Consider the following 20,336-nt stretch of genomic DNA (forward strand, 5'->3'; position numbering starts at 1 on the left):
CAAGATAATGCTCACAAATTGCTTCATACCTTAATCAGTAGTAGGTGTATTAATATTAATTTACATGGACTCTCCAGGGTACCATATCAGTTGAATATGTTTTAAACTTATCATTTTTAAGCAAAAGCATCTTTGCTACTGTTATAATTTGAATAAAAAAAATTACTCACTTGCGTCTAACATACACTGTTATATTCAGTATCTATTACTACCCCCTAGAGCTCAGAAAAGACCTCTTTTCACCCACTTGAACTGGTATAGTACTTTGCATAATTGCTCTTCAAAGGTTATCAGCTTTCAATTGGCCCTATTCATTTGTGCGTTTTTGGTCTTACAGCATTTATTCAACCCTTCACCCACTCCCTCTCTCACTTGCTTGCTCACTCATTTTTGTTTTCTGTGTATTAGGCTTTGTTATGGATCCCTGAGATTCAAAGAAAAGGTTAGGTTCTTGCACTTTAGCAGTTCAGAGTAGAGGGGTGGAAGGTAAATATTACCAAATAATCATGAGATTTCAATGAGGAAAAGTAAAATGATTGTGGTAGAGCAATAATTCTGGGGTAAACTCCAGTTTTTCTCCAATAGAAATGAGGACACAGGGATGATTCTTTAGAAAAAAAATGAGGAAATTCTAAAGAGAGACAGGGAACAGGTAAAAGCTACAGAATTAAGGAAAGTTTGCTCATTCATTCATTTTGCAAACATCTTTTGAGCACATATTAGTTGTCAAGGATTACATAGTAAAAGCTGGGAACACAGCAGTAAACTAAGTGGTGATCTGATTTTACAGAGTATCCATTCTGGTGGTTGGAAACAGAGTAAACAAATAAGTGTATACCATATCAGAGGTGGTAAGAAGGATAAAGCCAGATGAAGGGGCAAAAAGTGATAGCAGTTAGGGAGACTTTATATATATATATATATATATATATATATATATATATATATATATAGTAGTCAGAGAAAAACCCTCTAAACAATTAAGCAAAAATGTGAAGGAAGTGGGAGAGCAAGTCCTATGAATATCGGGAAAAGGGATGGAAGCAGGAGAAATAGCAAGTGCAAAGATCCTGAGGCAAGGGATTGACCAACATGGTCAAGGAATCATAACGAGGCCAATGTAGATTGAGTGGAGTGGAACAATGAGAGCTTGACAGGTGATGAGCTCAGAAGGTGGGTGGCAGAACAGAATAAATCATACTTTGAGTGTCATGGTGGCCACTAAAGAATTCTGAGTTAAGAGGGTACATGGATCCCTCTTATGGAAGTATGGCTCTGGTTATTGCATGAAGAAAAGACGAGATAAAAGGGTGAAAGCCTCTGGCCCAACTGGAAAGCTATTGAAATAATCCAAGTGAGAGGTGATGATGGACTAGGCTGGCATGGCAATGAGGATGTAGGGGGATTGGTTGTAGGACATAAGAAACCAAGAGGAATCAGGGATGACTCTAAGATTTTGGAAGAAAACAGTTGCCATTTACTGACATACGGAGGACTGTATGGGGAGTCAGGAGTTTGGTTTTGGATCTGTTAAGTATGAAGTGCTGATAGAGAGAAGGAGAGAGGAGGAGGAGCAAGGGTTTGGGACAGACACGTAAGCGGGATATGTGACACTGCAACAGTAGCAACAGAAATAAGAATCCCATTCTGTGTGTAGGACGAGGTGGAAGAGCATGGAGTCGTACCACAGGCAAGAGAGGTGGTGTGTGGCAGGATGCAGACAAAGGACAGACATTCTCAGGAACATCAGACACAGAGCTGTTATGTAAACAACAGTTGCCACATACCCAGGCCGGTAGGCTCTACCCTGCTTTTCCATGAGGTGATGGTACGATAGTATTCAAAAGATTTTGTTGTTTTCTTTATCATTATGCCTACTTAAAAATCAAAGAAGAAATCAAGAAGAAAATATTTCATGATTCACTTAGGGTGAAAAATGAAATGAGGTGTTTTCCTATTTTCTAGGGCAAATGCTTTCTTGTCGAATAAAGATGTCTATGCAATTCCATATTCCTTCTCATAAGTAGGAATGTATCTGCTGATTGTCTCAAGTGAAAATTAAGTTTTTTTAAAATTAATTAATTAATTAATTAATTAATTAATTTGAGAGAGAGACAAAGAAGGGGCATGAGTGGGGGAAGGGGCAGAGGGAGAGGGAGAAGCAGATTCTCCACTGAGCAGGGAGCTCCAGGTAGGGCTCCATCCCAGGACCCTGGGATCATGACCTGAGCCCAAGTCAGACGCTTAACGGACTGAGCCACCCAAGCGCCCCTGGAAATAAAGTTCTTTAAGGAAATGACTGTATCTAAAAATCCCAGTAAACTCTACAAGGAGAAGCTGATTTTAGATTCTCAGAATTACCTCTCTTTCCTCAGTGCTCAAAGAACATAAATGGCCCCTCCTCCTGTGGGAGGAGGTGAGCTTGAATCAACACACTGGGCACCGCACGGCCAGGGGCTCTCTGTGTTCTCACCTGGGATACGGATCACCATGTCTCCCGCAATGATGTCAGGGAGTGGATGTGGGGTGGAGAGTGAGGAGAAGGAAGGAAGAAACAGATTATTCTTGTCGTGGAAACGCGGTGGAAAGAAAAGCCAGTGCATCAAATTGAAGAATGTTACGCACCAGAGCCATCGTACCATTGCTAATGACATTATTCGAGGTAAGAGGATCAAAATACCCACCTCAGCCTCTGAAAGGTCTTTCAATAATCAAAACATTTTTGCTAATAGGAGTGTAATCTTAAGAAGCACATATGACCATAAACGAATGAGTTTAAGCTAAGACAGAGAATGTACTCACCATTTGTACAGAAGTGCATGAGCTCATGGATTGCAGCTAGACGTTTAGTGCTGTTCCATGGCGGGGGCAGGGGGAATTTAAGGAATTCCCACAGTGGCAACTTGGACTGCATCTCCTGCTCAATTTGAACTGGGTCAAAATTCTTTTGGTTCTGATGAAAAAGAGCAACATGACAGAAGACATTTGGATAAGCTGTCAGGTGCCTTATGCATATGGAGAAGGCAAAACCTGATACCCTTCCCTCTCATTATTTGGAAACAGGGGAAATCAATGGTAATTGGGGAAGACAAACTGTTGGTATTTTGCTAAAGGTCAAAAAAGCTCGTTCTCACTTTGCCAGAGGTTCCTGGCGCACAGAAACGATGGATTCTTCATTCGCCGTGATAAACTGCCAAAGTCTCACCTATATTCATCTCTCCCTTCTGAGGTTCCTCTCTGGCTTCCACTAGCTAGCTTTTCACACTGGTAAGGTATTTAAGGCAAATAACTTGAAGGTCTTAATGCAAATTTGGTGTACTCATTTTCAGTGCAATGGTTACCTAGACTTACAGAATTAGAGAAGTTTTCTTTGCTCCCGTATGAACCTCTATTTCCTAAGGTCTCACTTGGCAAGCAGGTGTCTCTTTTGAATATTACTTTTAATCCCACTGGTAAAACTATCTAACCGCAATTTCTCCAACTGAATAATTACAAACAAGCTTTCTTGCATCACGTCTCCTCGGGTAACCCGATTATTATTACCTTTAGAGCATACTTCTTGTGGGCATGTGCATCATGATAGTCCAGTAGGAGAGGGCCTTTGGGCACTGCCTTGCTTTCGTTTTCTTCTTCACATAAGAATATTTCATGGAGATTCTGTTCAAATTGAAATAAAGTGACTTAAAAAGAGAATCCATACTTTTTCAAAGCATGCAAGCTCTTTGGTATCTCATGCCTTCTGACCTTTTTCTCCCTCTCTGTGAGACAGAGAGAAGGCAGGATGGACACAATGTGAGCTGCGATTCTGTGGTCCAACCCATCTGCTCTGGGGGGCGGCTGTACCAGTCTAGGCGGGACAAGGTCTTCTTCAGTTGCCACAACCTGTTCAAACAAACAGGTGGGAGGAGTCAGTTTGATGGTCAGCTCTCTACTGATACGTATTTCCATTGTTCTTAGTAAAGACAAGGTAGTTTCTAGCAATAACATACAGTGATTACACAAAGTGACTGTGATTACAGAAATAAAAGAGGAAATGTTTATAACCAGGCATTAAAGTAGATATAATTTTAATGTATGCATTAGAATAGGTAGCATAAAACACAAATGGTAAACAGGAAAATTTACGATGGAGGACATCAAAATAACAATATAAGTAATTTTTTCCTTAATGATTTGTTCTTTCTCTTAAAGCACTTGAAACAACTCATACCTTTGGATTCAGTATTTATTGAATGCCTACATATGCCCAACACTCCATGGAGCATCTTCTCATACATTATCTCATTTAAGCAGCACAGCAACATTGTGGAGTAGATATTATCTTAATTTTATGGAGGAAGAGCTAGAGTGAGTGAAGTTAGTGACTGGTGCCAGCTGATGGCTGCTGAGTGGGAGGAACTAGGGTGAGGTCAAGTTCTCATTCTTTCTCTTCAAGAGAGTGATAAGGTGAGATCAGTAAGGAGTAATAGTCTCCTTTATATGGGGAAACTGAGGTCTAGAAAGATTAAATGGCTGTTCAATTGTATATGGTAAATAAAAAAAGTTGAAATGTAATCAAGGTAGGCACATAATGTATAGCTTTCTCTTCACCTTAAATCTTGTAATCATCCTCTGTGATTTCACATCCTTTTACAGGGTTTCTCAACCTTGGAACTTAAGACATTCTGAATTAGACAGTTATTTGTCATGAGTTCTGTTCTATGCAATGGAGACTGGCAGTATTCCCAGTCTCTATCCACTTAATGCCAGTATCACCTCTCCAATTGTGACAGCCAAAAATATCCTGACATTGCCAAATGTCCCCTGGGGGGAAAATCAGCTACTGTTGAAAACCACTGTTCTGGATGGATAACAAAATAGTCTCCCATCCTTCACCTTTTGTCAACTCTTTACTTTCAAAAGAGCCATTCATATCTCCATTCTCTATATTCGATCATCTCTTGAACCCATTCTAATCACTAAAGATCACTCAGAACTGTTCTGCCTCTGAAATGTTAAACTCTAATATCCTGCCTTAGAAAATCCTATCCCATTCCTCTTATACTTCAATTTTTTCATCCCATTATTAAACTTTTTTTTAAAGATTTATTTATTTATTTATGATAGACACACACACACAGAGAGAGAGAGAGAGAGAGGCAGAGACACAGGAGGAGGGAGAAGCAGGCTCCATACCAGGAGCCCGACGTGGGACTCGATCCTGGAACTCGATCCTGGGACTCCAGGATCGTGCCCTGGGCCAAAGGCAGGCGCTAAACCGCTCAGCCACCCAGGGATCCCCAAACTTTTTTTTTTCAATCAAAAATGTATCTATTATTGGTTGCCTTCTATGTGTCAGGAACTGAGGTTGTCAGCTGGTGCCTAATATAGCAGGTGGTTAATAAATGTTGCTTTGAATTGAATTGAATAAAATAAGAAAGATAAATAAAATGATGATACTGCAAGCTCTATAGGGCTTTCCAGCTTTTACAAATGTATTGATGTAATAAAACTACTGGTCTTCCAGAAACCTTATGGAGTAATGAAAAGCAACTGTGAGTGTGCTTATCTAATTGGTTAGAAAACTAAAGCAGTCAACAGACATAAACATGTGTACTGGAGATGAAAGAGATGTAGAGTCTGAACAGGACTTTAAATGAACATTTAAATATTCAGAGAGAAAAAAGAATGTGTTACTTCCCAGCAATAAGGACGAAGACAGTTCTAAAAAGAGATTGGAGAATTTATAAATTAAATACATCTATTGTTGAGAAAAAAAACTTCAAAAGCAGATTGGACTCCACTGAAGAATGAATTATTTGGGAGTTATGCTGGAATTCCCAAAAAAGATCTAACTGATAGAAAATGTCAAAGACATGGAAGGAAAGCCAGAAGTTCCAACATCCATCTAATAAAAGGATAAATCAATAGAAAAAAATAATATTTGAGGATATATTTAATCCAGCAAATACAAATTCAGTATCTACTGTGGGTTAGGTGTGGTCATAGTGTGTTGGGCATACAGTGGTAAACAAGATTAGATTAAGTCCCGGCTTACATGGAGCATATGTTCTAGTGAGAGAGAGAAGTTAAGACAGAAAACAAATAAGTTTTTTTAAGAAGAGCAGTTGTTCATAAGAAGCTAAAACAAAGTGAGTGATAAAGAGCACTCTTGGGATGCCTGAGTGGCTCAGCAGTTGAGCATCTGCCTTCTGCTCAGGGCGTGATCACGGGGTCCTGGGATCGGGTCCCATATCAGGTTCCCTGCGAGGAGCCTGCTTCTCCCTCTGCTTGTGTCTCTGCCTCTCTCTGTGTGTGTCTCATCAATAAATAATTAAAATCTTTTTTTTTTTTTTAAAAGAGCACTCTGTGTTGTCAGCTGTTTCCTTTGGATCAGGTGAGATGAGAGTAAGGCTAAGGAATGCCAATTCCATGGGGCACTGAATAGCAAGCAGTATTCACCAGGCAGACATGTGGATGCAAAACTTTATGGGAAAATAAATTGGAGTAAAAAGCTATAGTGTAATTTAGCAATGCAGTTGAGGAAAACCTAGAAAGCCTATATAGATGATGAGTAATAAGAGTGTTTGTGTGTGTGTGTGTGTGTGTGTGTGAGAGAGAGAGAGAGAGAGAGAGAGAGAGAAAGAGAGAGAGAGAGAGGCAGAAGATGAGACCAGATCAGCTCAGACCCATATTTTTAGGGTCTTCCAGTGTAAGGAATTTTGATTTTATTCAGAATGTAATCAGAAACCAGATTATAACCTTTAGATTGCTAATGACAATGATGAAACAAAAAAGCTGCCCCTGGACACAGCCTTGTTTTATGAATTACAAAGAGAAAACTCTAATAGCTTCCAGAGAGAGAAAACAGATTATCTACAAAGAAAAAATATTAGATTGGCATGAGATTTCTCGGCAACATTAGAAGAAAGAAGACAACAACGCAACACTGTCAAAATACTTTTTCTACTCAGACTGATTAGGTTCAAAAGCAGTTTCTGACACTTACTACTTGGACAAATTACTTAACCTTTCTATGCCTCAGTTTCCTTATCTGTAAAATGAGGAACAAAAATAATTTCTCTTCATAGGGTTGTTATAAGGATTAAATGAGTTAATTTAGAACAACTCTTTTCAAATACATTAAGGAGACTCACAAGAATTGACCACGTACCTCATGTCACACAGGGAGCTCAGGAAATTTAAAAACATTCTTTAACATGCAAACCATGTTTACTGACCATAATGCAATACAATTAGGAATTCACAATAAACAACAGAAATTAAAATAAAAGATTCAGAATTGAATAGATTGAAAACATCAGGATGCAGCCAAAGAAATACTCAAAAAGAAATGTATAGACTTAAGAAATGCAAAAAGCCTGAAAATAAAGTGACTTTTCAATTCAAATGAAATGCAGAATAAACTCAAAGAAATCAGAAAGAAAGAAATAATAAAGAGAAATGAAGAAATTAAACAAAAAGTAGAAAGGAGTTGATCAATGAAGGAAAATGCTAAGTCTTTGAAAAGAGCAATACGATAGATACACTATTGACAACTATGATCAAGAAAAGAGAGGGGAGGGGCACCTGCGTGGCTCAGTCAGTTAGGTGTCAGCCTTTGGCCCAGGTCATGATCTCCAGATCCTGGGATGGAGCCCCATGTGGGGCTTCCTGCTCAGCAGGGAGTCTGCTTCTCTCTCTCTCTCCCTTTGCCCCTCTCCATTACTCATTCTCTCTCTCTCAAATAAATAAATAAATAAATAAGATTTCTTTAAGAAGAGAGAGGAGAAATAAATAGCATCTGTCATAGAAAAGGAGCATAAGGAGATGCCAAGGAAATTTTAAAAATGCATATAAAGTGAATAAAGAACTTTATGTGATATTGAAAGCAAATACAATGGGCATGATTACTTAAAAAAATACTAGCAACTAACTATACTTGGCTTCAAAAAGAGAAAAATCTGATTAAACCTACAAGTATAGAAGAAGTTTTGAAGTTAAAAACCATTAACCACCTATCCACCTGCCTATCTCCTCTTTCTTGTCCATTAAAATGACACCAAACACAGATAGTTGAAAGGATATGTCTACTGAAACGTCAGGGAACGTTAGATAAATTGTTCCAGAGCATAGCAAAAGAAAAGGCACTAAAGCAGATGATCAAAATAAACTTTGCTTTTATCTGAAGTGTTCTATAATCTTTGTGAAGGAGAATACACTCAGGTATTATGTGTGTAGTTTAAAATAGTTAATACGAAAAGCAAAGAGAGATAACATGACTGACTCAAGGTTACCCACCTGGGGAAAAAGTCTGGGAGTGTATCCACCTACCTGTTCCAGTATACAATGCAGTATCAGAGGCACAGAGATGAATTCTTCTGGAATTGGATTCAGCAAGTCATTGTAATACCTCATGTCTACTTCAGTTGTGAAGACAAAGGCTGCTGTAAAACATGCAATATATCACTGTTCAATTAAGATGTATTCTCCAGGGGCTCCTGGATGGCTCAGTCCGTTGAGCATCTGCCTTCGGCTCATGATCTTGGGGTCCTGGGATCAAGCCTCATGTCGGGCTCCTGGCTGCAGTTGGAAGTCTACTTCTCCCCCTCCCTCTGCCCTCCCCCCACTCATGCTCTCTCTCTCTCTCTCAAATAAATAAATAAAATCTTTAAGAAAAAAAGACGTGTTCTCCATTTCTTCCATCAAAATTTTATCCATAAATTTAAACTGTCACTGTGCACTAATAAAAGCAGAATGTGTAGGTGGAGGGATGTCTGAAGGCAATATGGAGGATAGTCCGTATTCCTTAAAGCACCAGCTTACGGTGTTGGTCTTCAGGTTTCATACATGCCTGATGTTGGGGCTTGTGATTCCTCATTCTGTGCTTTCTTCTTGCCAAGTATTGGAGCAACAGGTTGTGGAGCCTATAAGTAGAAAAATTTCAAAAAGAGAAATTTTTGACTGAGATTTCAGCTGAGAGATGCTTTCATCGGATGCAGGTATGATGGGGTCTGACGGGATTCTGAGATTGTATGGTTATGTTCACACCACAAAAAATCATTGGCTAATATTAGGATCTGAGGAAGGGAAGAAGTTCATGGGTATGGACACTTTTCAGAAGTTTTTCCTAACAGAGCCCATTTAGCAATAGTCAGGAAAGGCATGGGGAGATGAGGCACTGGTCCCTGGGTGACTCAGAATCAAACCATTCCCCCTCTTAGAGTCCTTCAGAACTTCTCCATCACCTTCAGGATACAACCCAGACCCTTTAAGTCAGCACCAAAGGACATCTGTCTCCATGCTCCAGTGGGTGTTCGTGGTGGTGTTCTTCATTTTGCACGTACTACCTAGGAGCACAGACCTACCTGGTAGTCCTGGCTTGTGCCTTAATACTTCTTTCCTTTGACTCCATGTCTTTGCCCCTTTATTGAGAATAGGGCAAAAAAGGCCCTATTCTCTGTCCCTTCCTCCACTGGGATTTCCTTGTAGGCAATTCATACATAGCCTTCACCACATCATTTACCCCGCAGTGTGAGGCTTTCCTGACTCCTCCCTCTCCCTCGCTGTTCCTTTCCAGATCAGGTTAGGTGCCATGGTTAGCATTTCTACTGCAGCCTGAGCTGACTGTTCTCCCAGCACTCATCATGCTATGTTGAAACCACTGTTAACATGACTGCCATCCTTTTTAAAAGTTAACCTCAATGAGGGGGACAGAGGATGAGTCTTGTTCGTTATTGCCAACACCTTGCCCAGGGCTAGCACACAGTAGCTGCTAAAGAGACAGCATGATTCATTTATCAATGGCCTCTTTGTTCTAGGTGTTATTTATTGTGCGAGGGGCTGAAAGTGGCTTCTATCATCATCAACTCTGAATGTGGCAAGTAGTTAGGGAGCTTCACAAAGCCCTGATCACCTAGGTGCCCTTTAATGCTGTGTCTGGGGGGGCCTTCTCCTTGTTCCCACCCTCACCGCTTAAATCCCTGCAGGCAGTATTTACTTCCAACAAGTGTTTATGAAAATTTTCCTCCCTGTGTTTGACAAATACGAAAATTAATCTGTTCAGTTTATTGTTTAGCCAACTAAAGACATTCCAGAACATGCCTACCTCAGTAATTGACGTGGCTTCCAAGATAGGTTTCTCATTAACCACTTGTGGGATATTGATAAGCTGCATGCTTTCCAGATAGTGCTGGTGCTGTCTCTTCCAATCCAGGGTGTCATACATCAAACAGGCAATATTTTCAAAAATGTCAGTACCCAACTCCAGCTACATGTGAGAGCATTAATGACAGTTAGTTATTAGTTTTATATTGTTGGAATCAGATGTATGGTTTCTCTCTTAGTGACTAAACCAAGCATCTCCCCAAACCACTGAACTCCAGTCATGGTGAGTGAGTCTTCATTTGTTAAACCCTTCTTGTCCATCTTGTTCACCACAACGCAGATTCTTCCCCTTGGAGGGCCATATGGCTGACTAATACTGTGAGAATCTAATGCTTCAACTAAGTGAAAAACACCTTGTTCATTAATTTCAGCAACGTGAAATTATATATATATATTCTGATGTCCCAATTTCTAAAACAATATATTAGGTCATTTCAATATCTCTTCTGTGCTACCTTCAGAGGAAAAAACCCCTATGAAATAGTTTTCTGCTTGTCTATCTAATACCCACAAGTTTTGTTATCTCTCAAGAAAATTGTAGATCAGATACCCCAATTACCTTTTATTTCCAGAACTGGAAGAGTACTGTTATCACTAGGTCAGCCTGCCTGAAGGCAAAGAAGGGTGGAGTGAGCTCATCTTAGATCTGAAGAAGTTAGGATAAGATAGCTTCTTGCGGGGGTGGGGGGTAATGGGGGGAGTAGGGGGCAGTGAATCACAGTCTGGCTGGTGTCCAGGGAGATGCCAGGCTCTGCCCATCTTCCAGGCATAGCTGCCAGGCTGGGCTTTACTTGCCTACTCTATGACTGAGTATTCCTCAGTTAAGCTCCAACTTGCTAGTCTTCACCCAAATTCTGGCACAGAAACACATTTTTGTTTGTATTTGTAAGAAATATGGTAGGACTTCTGCCCCTTCTGATCCCTTAGCTTAACCAGTTTATTCATTTTTAAATCCAACAGCAAATCACATGCTAAAAGCCAGAAAATTATTTCAGCAACCAAGGTCTTAACTTGAGATGTTGCAGATGTCTTACATGAGCAGTTAGCACTTCTTGATGGGCATTTATTTGATGTAAAGCTTTCGTTACCTTGGTTCAGCAGAAATATAGCCTGCTTGTTTGCAGACAAAGGTACTAATGCTTTCCTTCCTCCAGAAAAGAAGAAGATTCTTTGGCTGGCTTCTGCTTTGAATGTGAGGCCATTACCAACTTACATATATAGCTGAGTATGTGACATCATGTATGCACATGATGTATTCAGTCGATTTCTACAAGAAGTAGATTTATTACTTTCATGTTTCTCCAGTGATCCAAATTTTAATGTGAACCTTGTTCTTCAATATTAAGCCCCATGGCCTTTCTTTTTGAACCCAGTTCCATTACTGAACTGTTTTCAAGGCTCTCTTTCCCCATCAGCCTCAATGTTGGGTTGTTCACTCACAAATCATACCTTATAGAGGCATGCCTGGGCTCTAAAAAAAAAAAAATACTGCAGTTGGACCCAGACCACAGCTCTGGCATGAAGAAAATATTCAATAAATACTTGCAAATTGATTGATAGGAGATCAGTGGGTCCAGCTAGGCAGGACAGCCATAAGTGGCTCCCTAGATGACTGAATGTTTTCATTCCTGACCATTACTTTCATGGCCCAAATAGACATCCTCGATGTTAACTTTCTAGTTCTGAGGTCAGGAACGTTCTACCATAACTGATATTTCTAGCTAGAGCTAGAGCAAAAGGTACTCGTTTGAGGCTGCCTTAGAATACTCTTTTTATGGATTCCTCTGAATTATGGCTCAGGCATTGTATGGCTGTGATCTATCTCCTGTGCCCTATTGAACCAAAATGTATGAAGATTCTTGAGATGGTGTGACATGAAACAGTAAAGAGCAGAGGGTGGTGCATTCTTTTCTGAGCTCAGGCTTAGGAGGCAGAAGAGTGAAAGACAAAGCAGGAAAGATGAAGGTATCTAGATGAGGGGGTACAAAAAGGTCAAGCCAAGGGAGATTGGAGTAACCAGTTTTGCTTAGAAGAAGCTCTGCCTTCAGCCACAGCATCTTTATGTTCAGCTTCTTTTCCATGTAGAGGTCCAGGCTAATATTTATACTTACTTTTGGCAAGGTATCAGGCTTCAGTGTTCTATTTCTACATAGTGACATCTAATTCTTTGTGTTGACAGTCTTAATAACTCAAACTGATCTGTATATTGTTACTTATTCAAATCCTGTCCATCCTTCAAGGTTCAAATCGGGGTCTCCCCCTCCTCAGAGTTTTACTTACTTCACCATGTATGCATCCACCTCAGGGTAATACAATGAGGGACTCTCATAGCGAGAAATGCTCATGCTCCAACTCCTGGGCCTCTGTTTGTTGGAACTGGGGGGTCAACCAGAAAGAGACCTGGGAAGTTTTGTGTAACAGGGATGCCTGGATATCTTCCACAACATCCATGAGAAGTAGTCACTCAACCTTCTTTTAAAAAACACCCTTGTGGATCAAGCATTTGCTATTACTTTTCAATGCATCCTATTTCTTCTTTTTCTGAGTTAATAGGATATTTAGAGTGTGTTTCACATCACTGAGCACGTAAGTGTATAGCACCTTGGACACTGCTCCTCTGTTCCATGGTTTTGGTCATGGCTTTGTGTAAGATCCTTAATAGCAAGGACCGGTAAATGCTCTCAGAAAACGCCTGTTAATTGTTGGGGTGGGGCCAAGTCACCTATTAGATAGACTTTGCAGGCCAAATATATTTTTTTTCAGGCCAAATATATTATATTAAAAATGCAATTTTAGCAATACAATTAAGAACCTAGAAAAACAATGTGTTGGGCTGATATATTTAAAAAATAAAGACAATGTAATTTGAAAAACTGTAAAAATTTACTATTTTTGCAATTAACATGTAATTATTATTAATATCAAGACTCTACTGCCAAGAACATGGTTGAAGTATGAATCAAAGCCACATGCCACCAAATAAAAGAATTACCATCCTTCATCTCCATCTCCCTCTTATTCTTTGCCATTAATTCATACACTAAAAGCTAAAGAACCAGGTTATAACCATCACTGGGCATTCAGTGTTATCACTGTCTTGAAGACAAAGGAGTTTAGCACAAAGCTATGTACATAGTCAGTGCTTAATGTCTGTAGAATAAATGAATATGATAAATGGAACCACATTACCACATGTCCAAACCAGGCACTCTCACAAATTCATGTACTAACCATCATCTCGCTGTCTGCCCAGTCAGAAGGAAAGTTATCTGCCTTGACCATGTATTCAAGTTGAGCAACATCAAAGAGATTTGTTTCAGGTTTCTCATTATTCAGGATTGGTTCCAGATACTTCCAGAAAATTTCAAGTTCTCTTATGGCATTCTCTTTCTTCAGTTTCTCGGCCTCTATGTCTAATTATAGCAACATTTTAATACAACAGAATGAGAATGTTGAATTTCTTCCCACTTTAAGTGGACACAGTGAGTTATACACATTGCAAGATGTCTATGCGGTAGCAGAAAAGGCAGATAAAGAAATATAATTTTGAGAAGATTTTGAACTTGATTATACAATTATGAAACCAGGGGATTTTACTTAAAATTTATGTTAAACATGAGCTTGTCCTTCCCCTTCATTTTACACTTGAGGCCCAGAAGCATTATGATAAGGTCACACATTAGAGGAGCTAAATATGTTTGATATTTCCATCACCCTTAGATTGCATCTCTGTGGGAGCAGTGTTTCTGCCAAATCACTTTTTGACCATCTCATTGTGCTGGTTTCATAACTGGTTAGACATGCTGTTATTCCAATTCTTCTTGCTACATGGCTAAAAAACGACGGGATCAATGAGATGCTTCAGTTAACTTTGGTCACATTCAACTAGCTACAGGCTTCCCTGGGCACTTATGCTCTGACTATAAAATAACGACAGGTTCCCATAGAGTTACACACAAAATTTCGCCTAAAATATTTATGTGTTATTATACCTATACCTAAATTGGTTCTGCTACTAAGATCTCATGATTCTATTATAAATTGTACTTTTTGGTGATTTTATTTCTATATTACTCAATCGTTTTTACAGAGAGATTATGCACTTATGGAATATGTTCTCACAGGCTTCAATAATAAGTTATTTTTAATGTTACATCTATCCTTTGAGATAGTCAGGAGCAGCTGGGTTTGAATCTCAACTCTTTTACTTAATAGCTGCCTCTAGGCTAAGAGTCCTTTTGGTAAAATGGAAAAACAGATCTTGCTCGACTTACAATGGGGATGGGGTTATATCCCAATAAACATTGTAAATTGAACATTTGAAAGTGCATATAATACACCTAGCCTACTGAGCATTGTGCCTTAGCCTACCCTATCTTAAATGTGCTCAGAACATTCATCTTAGCCTGCAGTTGGGCAAAATCATTTAACACAAAGCCTATTTTATAATAAAGTGTTGCATATCTCATGTAATTTATTGAATACTGTACAAAAAGTGAGAGACAAAAATGCTGTGTGGGTACAGAATGTTGTCAGTTTTCCCTTGTGATCACACGGGTGACTGGGAGCTGTCACCACCCAGAGTCACAAGTGAGGATCATACAGCATGTTGCTGGTCCAGAAAAAAAAAAAATCAAAATTCCAACTTTGAAGTACGGTTTCTATTTGCATGCGTATCTCTTTCACACCATCATAAAGTTGAAAACCTAAGTCTAACCATCGTGAGTTGGGGATTGTAATAAAGCATACTTTGGAGGCTGGTTGTGGGAAGTACATAAATTAATGCACTTAAAACCCTTAGCAGTGAGCTCAGTCCCAATAAATGATAGCTTTAATTATCATCAGTGGTAGTAATTTCTATTTGGAACAGCAAATTTTTAAAATGCAGTGTTCTAGAAATTGAGATGTGGTTGTGTAGATTACAAAATGCTGCAAATGATATTATTAATAAATAACAATAAAAACAACAACATATGGCAGAAAATCTTGGGACTTCCAGGTCACACAGGCTCACACCAAATCCCTGTCCTATTACCTAAAATATATAGTAGCTTTCAGTTCCCTTCCCACAGTGGCATCCCAGCACAATTCCCTTAAGATGAAGACCCTGTGGCCCCAAATGACTGAATGATAGTGTGGATGGGACTTTACCCCACAGCTTCCTGGTCTAAAGAGTGCCCTCTGTGGTTTATCATAATAAGCCAGAAGCAAATCAGAGCAAGATTCCAAGGCTTATGACCTTCCTGGGGCCATGTGGTGACCACAGTAGCATCTGGAAGAACACATTATCTACAGTTGATCTACGCAGCCCACACATTAGGTAAAAGTTATCTGTTAAATGTTCCCGAGAAACATAGATAACCAAGTCTTCTGCCCCACAGTCCAAGTTCTCTATGGCTGCCCAAGGATATAAACAGAATATGATTTTAATTTGCAAAATTTACAGCACCTGGCTAGTGCAAGCAGAATAAATAGCAAATCAAAGTCTTAAAAGGATTTAATAATGAATGTATTGTATGACTGTTTTTTGGACAGAAAATTCTATTTGTACTTTACAGACAGGGGATAATATTGAAAGATTCAGTAAGCTGTGTAGCAGACTGCATACCTTCTGGCTGAAGAAGAACTTCCTGCTGTTGGCTAACTGCTGCCAGGTGTGTCTGCAGAGGTTCATAATTCTCTGAAGATATTTTAATCACGCTGCTTATGGGAATGCCAAGCTCAGTCATAATCGCTAATAGCTGAGGATTGTGGAAGCCCACAACTATAATGTAATGTTGGGCACCATCATCTGGCTCATCGTCTGGTCAAAATACCATAAAGAAGAACAGCCGTCATTTTAAAAGAGAACAGGTTGCACTCCGCCAGTTCGATGGCTACATACATTATGCATGCGTTTATAATACCTCTGGCTCGCCAATAACAGTCCAGTTGGCTGGAATGCGGTCATGTTGACTGGTTTTCATTATTACCCTTCCAGTAAGAAGGCTGTGGCCATTTTACAAAATATTAAATCACTTTTGTAAATGAGATATAGTCATAATAGAAGGACAAACATACACGGGGTCTGTGCTCATGGAAAAATGTGTGCTTGGGTTTTTATAAAGAGAAAAAGGCTTAATGCTGTAATTTTTTTTTTTTTGTTCAATCTCTTTTGAGCAACATCTGGCTTTACTCCTGAATTACGAGTAGCTGCAGCTTTTTGTGGTATTTTATAAGTAGAGGTGTTTACAGGAGAGGGAAATATCGAATATGGACGTGCCCCCTACCAAAGTATTCTGTGTATTTACGTCAATAGGTGTGAATACTGAGTATGGGTTATGGAGCAATGATATATTTCTTGCATTAAATTTTTAAAATATATATTGTACACTTTTCTAAAATTTTTTTCACCTACTTAGTCCTGGTTACACTGTTTTATTAATGTTAAAGCATGAGTTTCTCCCAGATTGTGAGATTCAGAGAGGTAAAAACAATTGTTGTACTTTATTATTCATGCTGGATAGTACATGAAAATGTTAAATCCCACAATAGCCCATTAAATTTACAAGTAATGCAATACGTACAAACTTTTAATTTTTAAGTAATGTTTTTTTCTTCTATAACTAAACAAATCTGTGTTGATATTGCCTATGGAATCCATAATATCATGGTTTCTAAGTCTTGTGGATTTAGAGCAGAGCTATGTCAGGGGAGTCCAAGTGATAAAGAATGTGAAGGCCTGCCTGCCATCGCATCTCAATGAGATGCAAATAGTAACAGGAAGCTCCATTTGGGTTCAAGTGTAGGTGGCAATGAATCATTCACAGCCTGCACAGATCAAACCAGTTTTACATCAATAATCAAAAATAAAAGGAAATTCTAGTTTCTCTAAGGAAAGCTAATAGGGATAGAAGTTGGGTCAGGTCAGGAAGCTGTGTGCTCTGTGTGAGTCCCAAATTAACTGGTCTGATTTTATCACCACCGTAATTCACTCATTACAATAATCACTTTCTAGGTTACCTCATAATTATGTCTGACTTTTAAAAATGTCCTAAACAAGGTAGTGCTACGTGGTGGCACAATCCGCTTGTTATTTCATCCTATATTTACATTGTGAAAATGTGCCCACAGCAAGATACGAGCTAAGTAAATATTTGCTGGAAACATAAATTGCAAAAAGCAATATTTTTCTATGAGGGTATCATGGGTAGTATGTGATTTCTGGTTTCATAAAGAGTGAAAAGCCTGGGAAAGATTAAGCATCATTATTGAAATGATTTCTCAAGTTACTTTGTAGACTGGAAAGCAGGAAGTGAAAGGTAACCCACAGGAGGAGCATCTCACTGACCAATGTAAGGTTTAGTGTCATCCTCTTCTCCCCTTCGTTTTAACTGCGTGGTCTTTTTCACTGTTGTGTTTGTGTCAGGCTGATCCTTTCCCTTTCCTTTGGCAACCTTGGCACTTGAGGTCTTCTTGTCCTTGGGAGATTTTGCCTTCCCTTTATCCTTTTCTATCTTGAATCTATCTTCTATTATCTGGAAAGAAAGAATACTTTTTCTCCAAATCATATGGTGAACAAGCAACAGCTTTTCTGCCGTTGGGTGAATTCTTCATTTCATTCAATTGCTTGTTTACTCATTTATTTTTCATGTATTCATTCTTCAGGCCAGGATAGTGGAGATCCCAAGCTGGGCCCAAGTTGTTATAAGGAACATCTATGCATGAGGACTGAGGGATGGGTGCTAGGAGACCTTCTACACAAGTGGCTTTCTAGAAGAGAATTCATCCTAAAGGAAAGTCAAGCACGGCCTATAAACTACCTCAGTTGTTTGGGGTGGGATGAGTGGGGGATTCTGAGTACCTCATGATGCCAGGAACTTAGTTTTTTCTTGTAGCCTAACTCTGGGGAGTCTTGGTCTCAATCTTAGAGAGAGGTTGGGTTGTTCATTCAAAACAAAACAAAGCAAAAGTTTAAAAAATATATGATGCAGCCACTCTGGAAAACAGTATAGAGATTTCTGAAAAAATTTAAAATAGAGCTGCCCCTCAACCTCACAATTACACTACGAGATATTTATCCATAGGTTATAAACAGTGATTCAAAGGGACACCTGCACCCCAATGTTTATAGCAGCAACCATGGCCAAACTATGGGAAGAGTCCAGATGTCCATTGACAGATGAATGGATAAAGATGTGGTATATATACAATGTAATATTACTCAGCCATCAGAAAGAATGAAATCTTGCCATTTGCAATGATGTGGATGGAACTAGAGGGTATTATATTAAGCAAAATAAGTCAGTCAGAAAAAAGACAAATACATGGTTTCACTCATACGTGGAATTTAAGAAACAAAACAAATGAACATGGGGAAGGGAAGGAAAAATAAAATAAGATGAAAGTTGTGAGGGAAGTAAACTATAGGAAACACTGAACTCTAGGAAACAAACTGAGGGCTGTTGGAGGGGAGGTGGGTGGTGGGGACTGATAATTGAGTGATGGGCAAGAAGGAGGGTATGTAATGTAATGAGTACTGGCTGTGAAATGCAACTGATGAATCGCTAAATTCTACCTCTGAAACTAATTTTAAAAAGTTAAAAAACATTGAAAGAATAGTTTTCTCTAAAATCTCCTTTATAAAAGTTTTCAAAGTTTAGTATATTAACAAGTTTTAAAGGTTAATAGATTCTTTGGGGAACCTAGCACCAACAAATTATTTTTATTATAATGCTACTTAAAACTGTATAGACATAATCAACGGTTGCTATTTGATATATTCAAAGATGAGATCAACACAAAACATCAGTGGGCAGAGCAAACTTTTTACATATTGCTCCAGAGCATATTTAGATTGCCATATACCATGTAAAGACCCAATTCTCCCACCAGTTTTTTTCTTTCCAAACAATTGCTGAAAACTTTGTGTGTTATTTCATAACATGATTACACTTTCAGTGCATTTGTTGATAAATACAAATAGGTTGTGTTCATTAAAATTATGTGGTAATACTGGATCATAAGGTGGCCAAGATCCAGAATATGCTTATATTATTTGCTTTTTCCTTACTCTACACTATTGGAACAACAAAACAAAAATTATTGTAAAAACATCTGGGCTTTGTGTTTTCCTGAGATCATGAAATCAAACTTGGAAAATTCTGTTCTAGTACCTTAGAGACAAAGAGAGTAAAGGATATGTTGCTTTGGCACTCAGCTAATAGAATGTAACACAGAAGGGAAAAGAAGCATTTCTTCTACTCCATGTGAGAGAGTGGCCCAAGACGAGGTGGGGGAGGCAGGGCACAGGCCAGTCTTTGGAGGTGGAGCTGCTAACAAGTTTATATGCTATTTAAAATGCAATGAGAAGACCAAAAGGAGTTTTAAGTGGAGAAGTACTATGATTTTTTCAAGATAAGAAACAAGAAGACTAGTAAGGAAGCTCTCTAGTAATGGTTCACAAAAGAAGTGAAAGAGAAGTGAAAAGAAGAAGTGAAAAGTCACTAATAGTGACTCTTTACAGAGTTAGAGAAGTTGGGGGTGAGAAATGGCTTTTATGTAAGGTGAGCAGACTGACTATTCAGAGGACCATGTTAACTTTGAGATGCCCTGAAATGTCAGGAGGCAGTCAAATACACATATTCTCTCCTGAGAAGAGAGATTTAGCTGGAGTTACAAATTCAGAGATGGGACATATAGACAGTGATTGACTGGAAGAGATGAGATGCCCTGGATGAGAGTTCTCAAGATGTCAGTGGGTGAGGTCCAGTCAGGAGATGTGTTCACCATCTGATGGAATGGCCCAGTAGAGAGGGAGATGCTGAAGATATGGGGGAGACCGAAGTCCTTGAGGAGGTAAAATGGGAAAAGATCAAGAGAATGTGTCAATTTCCTTTGCTAGGAGGAAAGGCCATTTCTCAGTTCAATAAGAGGAGCAAGAAGTGAGGGGTGGCTGGGTGTGGGTTCAAGAAAGAGAGAGGTTTTGATGGTGTTAAGGGAATGTTTCAATTTTTTTTCAAGGGGTTGGATGAGGCACAGTTAGTGCCTCAGTTAGTTAGACTCAGCTAGTAAGCTGAGTATATAGGCAGGTACAAGGTAAGAGGTTCTGAACAGAGACGGTAACGTGAGTCACGTCAGAAAGTGGGAGGGCAAGCTTACTGAAGAAATATGGTAGAACTCTTTGCCAGTGTTGAGAGCTTATTGGAAAT

General features: G+C 39.1%; 1 protein-coding gene across 1 annotated transcript in view; it reads right to left on the reverse strand.

Moving 5' to 3' along the window:
- SPAG17 (sperm associated antigen 17) overlaps nucleotides 1–20,336 on the reverse strand; it is a 199,027-nt gene that overhangs the window by 104,824 nt on the left and 73,867 nt on the right. Inside the window, exons 5-13 of the mRNA XM_055312171.1 lie at nucleotides 17,477–17,663; nucleotides 15,755–15,949; nucleotides 13,378–13,559; nucleotides 10,088–10,249; nucleotides 8,834–8,906; nucleotides 8,314–8,426; nucleotides 3,745–3,882; nucleotides 3,544–3,657; nucleotides 2,803–2,953 (exon numbers count right to left, since the gene is read on the reverse strand). Coding sequence (XP_055168146.1) covers nucleotides 2,803–2,953; nucleotides 3,544–3,657; nucleotides 3,745–3,882; nucleotides 8,314–8,426; nucleotides 8,834–8,906; nucleotides 10,088–10,249; nucleotides 13,378–13,559; nucleotides 15,755–15,949; nucleotides 17,477–17,663 — 1,315 coding nt within the window. The remainder of the gene's footprint in view (nucleotides 1–2,802; nucleotides 2,954–3,543; nucleotides 3,658–3,744; nucleotides 3,883–8,313; nucleotides 8,427–8,833; nucleotides 8,907–10,087; nucleotides 10,250–13,377; nucleotides 13,560–15,754; nucleotides 15,950–17,476; nucleotides 17,664–20,336) is intronic.

This window comes from Nyctereutes procyonoides, unplaced genomic scaffold (genome assembly GCF_905146905.1).
Source record: "Nyctereutes procyonoides isolate TBG_1078 unplaced genomic scaffold, NYPRO_anot_genome, whole genome shotgun sequence".
Taxonomy (NCBI): domain Eukaryota; kingdom Metazoa; phylum Chordata; class Mammalia; order Carnivora; family Canidae; genus Nyctereutes; species Nyctereutes procyonoides.